This window comes from Lactuca saligna, chromosome 5 (assembly GCF_052625555.1).
Source record: "Lactuca saligna cultivar CGN05327 chromosome 5, ASM5262555v1, whole genome shotgun sequence".
Classification (NCBI taxonomy): domain Eukaryota; kingdom Viridiplantae; phylum Streptophyta; class Magnoliopsida; order Asterales; family Asteraceae; genus Lactuca; species Lactuca saligna.
In genome coordinates this window covers 265,347,071-265,352,415 of record NC_136421.1, presented here as the reverse complement: position 1 = coordinate 265,352,415, position 5,345 = coordinate 265,347,071, and the positions used below count along the sequence as shown (strand labels likewise).

Below are 5,345 nucleotides of genomic sequence, written 5' to 3'. Positions count from 1 at the left end.
GAACAAATAATTCATATTCGATGTTGTTTCACTGTTAGCTATGCTCTTTGTGATTCCCCACCCACCGTCCCTGGCAATCTGTAGCCACCACCGAAAACTTTCGTTCTCGACTTCCGCTGGTATGTAACAGATCCGCATCAAGTGGAGGAGGAGGAGCAACTGTAGCTACCTCACCGCCGGAAAAGATCTATATCACAAGGTGGGGAACACAAAAATAGAGGGATGGTCGACAAGAGAACACCCACCCCCATCGTTTTTCATCTCCCGGATCACGTTTAGATCGAATATATGTTTCATGCCACCATGAATAAGTATCTGAATCAGAGGGGAGGTCTTGAGGAAAATGACTTTTTTGGGTTTGTTCTTTTCATTCTCACTAGGTTCGCATTTGAGGAGAATGTTTTTGAATTTGACAAAGCATCTTATTTCCTTGGATTGTTCTTGATTTTATGATTTTTTGTGTTTGTTCTTGACTTTGATATTGTCATTTATTTAATGGATCCAAATAAAAAAATAGTTCATTTAGATTGCGTTTTGCAAGGGAAATTCATGGAGAGTTGTTATGTGTGTGTATGAGAGAGAGAGAGAGTTATTATTTTTTTTAAATGAAAATAGTAATAAAAATTAAAAATGAATAAAAATATATATCAAAAAGCATATTCGTGATTTCATATTATGTCTAGACCAAAAACTCATAAAAATACCAACTATAGATACCAAAACCATACAAGATATCCAAAATTAGACTATTGATAAAGGGAAGTGATTCGTACACAATAGTTTTTTGTCATATACAACAATTCATGCATTATATAGTTGTACAATACAACATTTTAAAGCACCAATTGTTGTGTATGGAAAAAAAAATTGTTGTGTGCGGATCAGCTCTTATTGATAAACCACCAAATTTATTAGACCAAAATCATATAACTTTTAAAACCTTTTTACAATTTTATCTTTTGTTTAAAAACATATATGCTTAAATAAAAAGAAAACAAGGAACGCCCACCGTTACCAAGCAATGAGGCTTAGTATGATATTAGCCTACATGCTTCTTTTATTGTTTTTCTATTGGCTTATGCGGTGTACCAACACGTTGGGGTAGCCTGTGATCATCTTTTAACATTTAAGAAATTTAAATGATTCTTTATTTCTAAAAGGGTTTTTGTTTGTTGAATTGTTATGGTTTGTTTTTTACATTGCTATAACTTAGTTGACTAGTTGTAGCGTGTTAAATATAGTCTAATTCTATCAAAATGACGCTAATTTACTTGATAGAACAACTAAAAGACGACGTTTCTTTTAATTTGAATTCAATGGTTATTTGTGTAAAGAAATCAATGAATGTTTAAGAGCTTATAAATATTTTAGCATTAAGAAAAAAAAAAACTCTAATAAAAGAAAAGGTTTCCTTTGAAATTGTGAGCTTAAATATTTCATTTTAAACAAAAAAAATTCGTAATCCAAATGTTATTTTACATATATTTTTTTAAGAGTTTTTATATTTTATATTATTTTATATATTTCAAAACCTTACATCCACTTATGCAAAACGTTCTACACAAATATATGTTTCGGTTTCCGGCTTCCAACTAGGTGTAACAAATATGCCCTAACTTTTTTTTTTGTTAATAAGGTAGTTTTTTTTTTAAATTATTATCCACATGTTTAATGTAAAAACATGCAATATTTTTCAGCTTTTAACTATCGGTTAGTTTTGACAAACATATTATAATTTCACTATTTTAATATAAATTGAATTTTTATAATAGGGTTTAGCTCATTTTTTGTTATTTAACCTTTATTTTTGTGCTCGTATCAAACTTTTAGCTTTGTGCTCATTTAATCACTTAACTTTTAGCTCGGTCACATTTAGTAAAATTGTGCTCATTTAATAACTAAATTTTTAAAATTTTTCAAAAGTTTAGTAACTAAATGAGCGCAATATTAAAAGTTAGGTGATTAAATGAGCACAAATTTAAAAATTAAGTCACCAAAACAAAAGTTAAGTGACTAAATGAGCACAAAGTCAAAAGTTTGATGATATTTTAAAACTTAAAAAGAGATAAGTGACCAAACGAGCACAAAATCAAAAGCTAAGTGATCAAAAATGACCTGAACTTTTTATAATATTAGCAACATGTTTAATTGTAAAAGGGATATAAATAATTGGAAAAAAAAAAAAACTATATACCTAAAATTTTGAAAAAAAAAAACCAATTTTTGGTTTTGTGGAACTTAAAAGACCAACACCAAAACCGATAATTTTTTTTTTCAGAATACGTCTTTTTCTCTAGAAACTAAAATTTTTTCTTGAAACAATTTTTTTCTTTAGTTTAGACTTTTGATAAAAGAAAAAACTGATTTTCTCCATAGTTTGGACATATCCATTTTCTGGATTTTGAATTGGTCGTGTACTAGTTTCATAATTAAGGGGATGTTTGGTTTGTCTTTTTGAGAGGCAAAAAAACTTTTTGAAAAAATTACAAAAAATCAGGTTTTCTAACTTTTCCAAAAAGTTATTTTTCCTTCTATCTCAAATCCAAAAGTCACTTTTAAAATATGTTTACCAAACATCTTTTGCCATTTATCTTTTCCAAAAAGGACTTTTGTCATTTCAAAAGACAAGCCAAACACCCCCTAAGTCCTTCCTAACTTTATGTATAAACTTTAGACTGGTCACAAACGATGACAGCAGACCAATCCCAAACAACATACATAGCTTGAAAAGCGATTTAAGGTAACTATATTAACCAATTCACACATGATATGCCAGATTTTGGCAATTTTATACTAAGTTTGGTGTACATTAGATTCAAATTGATGTCAAATTGATAAAATTTTCAATTGTAAAGCTCCACCTAAAAAAGATGAAACAAGATGGGACAAACACTCCATTCCACTTCATCATCTATGCAAAAGAAACATAAATGTTAACTCCATTCTCACATCATCAATCGAAGACCACTTGCAACTTCGCAATGCAATCTTATTATCTCTATGATCCATATCATAACAACTTCATCTATTCTCATATGGCTCTCTACTTCAACCTAAAATCTCACTAATGGCTGATTGGACGTCTGAATGACAAGAGACAGGACAAAACAAGCCTTACACCAAGTTTGGTGTACATTGTTACGTGCAAATAAATATAAATGTCCTTCTAATCTTCATCATAAAAAATACCTATAGAAGAATTATCCAGTCTTGTGTCCCATGTGATACAAAAGAATATGTTTGAAACCAACTCCCATTGCTTGATAAAACATCCAAACAACATGTGATACAATCATACATGGTTAGATAACAATTAACAAAGCAATACAAAGTTCACAAATTCGACACATAATTAGTATATGCAAGAACAAAAATATAAAAATTGGGTGTATAAACTTTTAAATAAAACCATAAACAAGATTGAGAATGCCACGATTAAGACTTCACTCTTCAAGTAACAAAAAAAAAAAAAAACGTTAGCAACTACCCAAAAACAAATCAATTTGGGCATAATATATCTATTCATTCATTCTTCCAAGCATACAATGTCAAACAAAAACCAGGACAAGGCAACCTGGAGGGAACTATAAACGGATCAGAAAATGTTGCGCTTTTCTCAACACCAGAACAAGTCTGAAACATGAACACTGCACTTCCGGTTGTTGATCCAAACAACCAGTTATGCACATCCCAGTATACTTCCACCGGAACTCCGTCAACGGCGATGGTGTAATTCCCTCGGAACTTCCATAGCAGACGCTTCACCTGCATCACTGTCTTCTCGTCCAAACGGACCACCAGTCGAGGATCCAGGCCGCAGGTATCACACTCGATCCGGAGGTCATGGATCTTACCATTATCTTTGAATTGAGCTTTCGTGGCAAACACTTTCTTCCCAAAAATGTGTTCTCTTTTCAAAACACGGAACGAATTCGACAACCCGTTTGTTTTCTTGAAGGTTTCTTTTCTCAGATCCCCAATTAACAAAACGATTTCACCTTTGAAAGCAAGAACCAAGTAGAAACCTTCAACGGGTTCCGGGCTGGATCCGAATTTAGCATTTGTAAGGTCCCAACAGACATCAATGGCGACGAAATCGACTTGAAGACGTCTGGAACCTTTTCTTTTTGAGAAAATCGAAGGCTTGACATCGAGTCTGGAGAGACATTTATTCGACAGATCTTCGATTTCAACACTAAAGCAATGACCCACAAGATTCTTGCTCCAAGTGATGATTATTAAACGAGATTTACCAAGCAATTTACACTGGTAAACACATGTGACTAAGTTTTGAGAAGCTTTCGCTTTACTTACAGTCGCTATCGCTGCTGTGGTTGAACTTGTACATGACGCATCTGCAACTTGAACTCCATTTTCAGCAAAGCAGGAGGGGAAATCCTTCATTTTCACTGGAATTCAAAATAGAAAAACAACAAAATAATCCGTATCTACCATTCAGGTTGGATCTGGGAGAAGAAAGAAAAAAAAAGGAATGTAATGTGATATGTAGGAGAAGAGGGTTAGCAAATGAGTTAAATGGAGAGGAAATCTAAGAAGGCCATTTAAATAATGAGTAGAATTGGAGAAGATTGCTTGAGATTTGGAGTTAAATGAGAGAAGGGAATTGAAAAAGGAATAAAATAATGAAAGAACGACAGAGTGGTGGAATTGGCAGGAGTCTTTTGGCAAAAGAAGAAAGGGGAAAAGGAATTGAGAATGGAAGGGAGTGGGGGGGGGAGTGGCAGAGGGGAGGGGTTTCGTGTATGTCACGTCCTACTCTCTCTGTCTTGGTCGTGCCAACCCACAAATTCGCTGGCCGGCCCCAAACCCTCTTTAATATTTATTTTCAGTTCGATTACAATATCTAACGGTATATCGTATATCTTTACTCATCTTTGTTTTCCAATCTTAGAATATAGAGGAGGAAAAGTATTTTTGGTATATTTTTCCTCTATTTCTTTCCATATTCAATCATATATCGGAATAACTTTAGTTTCCAGATTAGTTTATATATACATGATAATTTAAATTAATTGTTTTTTTTTTCTTTTAAAGGTTAAATGAATAATTATCAATAATTAAGCCATTTTTTCATTATTTTCCGAAGTATAACGACAATTTGACGAGATTCCACAAATAATCGTAGATTTTGTGGTAAGTCCAATGCAAAATGTTAGTAGGCACTGTGAAGTGTGCGGATCATATCTGCAAACATCTGTAGTAGAATAGGTAGATTAAAAAAATTATTTGTTTTTAACATCTGCAGACTGTTAGAATAAATTAAAACTTAATTAAATATATTTTTTACAAAAGAAAAAAAAAAAAAAAAACTTGAAAGTGTTTTT

General features: G+C 32.3%; 1 protein-coding gene across 1 annotated transcript; it reads right to left on the bottom strand.

Annotated features, from left to right (window-relative positions):
* Positions 1–3,476: 3,476 nt before the first annotated feature.
* On the bottom strand, positions 3,477–4,749 carry LOC145047688 (uncharacterized). The gene has a single exon (XM_078996026.1). The coding sequence runs from the start codon at positions 4,402–4,404 to the stop codon at positions 3,523–3,525; it is 882 nt and encodes a 293-aa protein (XP_078852152.1). The 5' UTR covers positions 4,405–4,749; the 3' UTR covers positions 3,477–3,522.
* Positions 4,750–5,345: the final 596 nt, after the last annotated feature.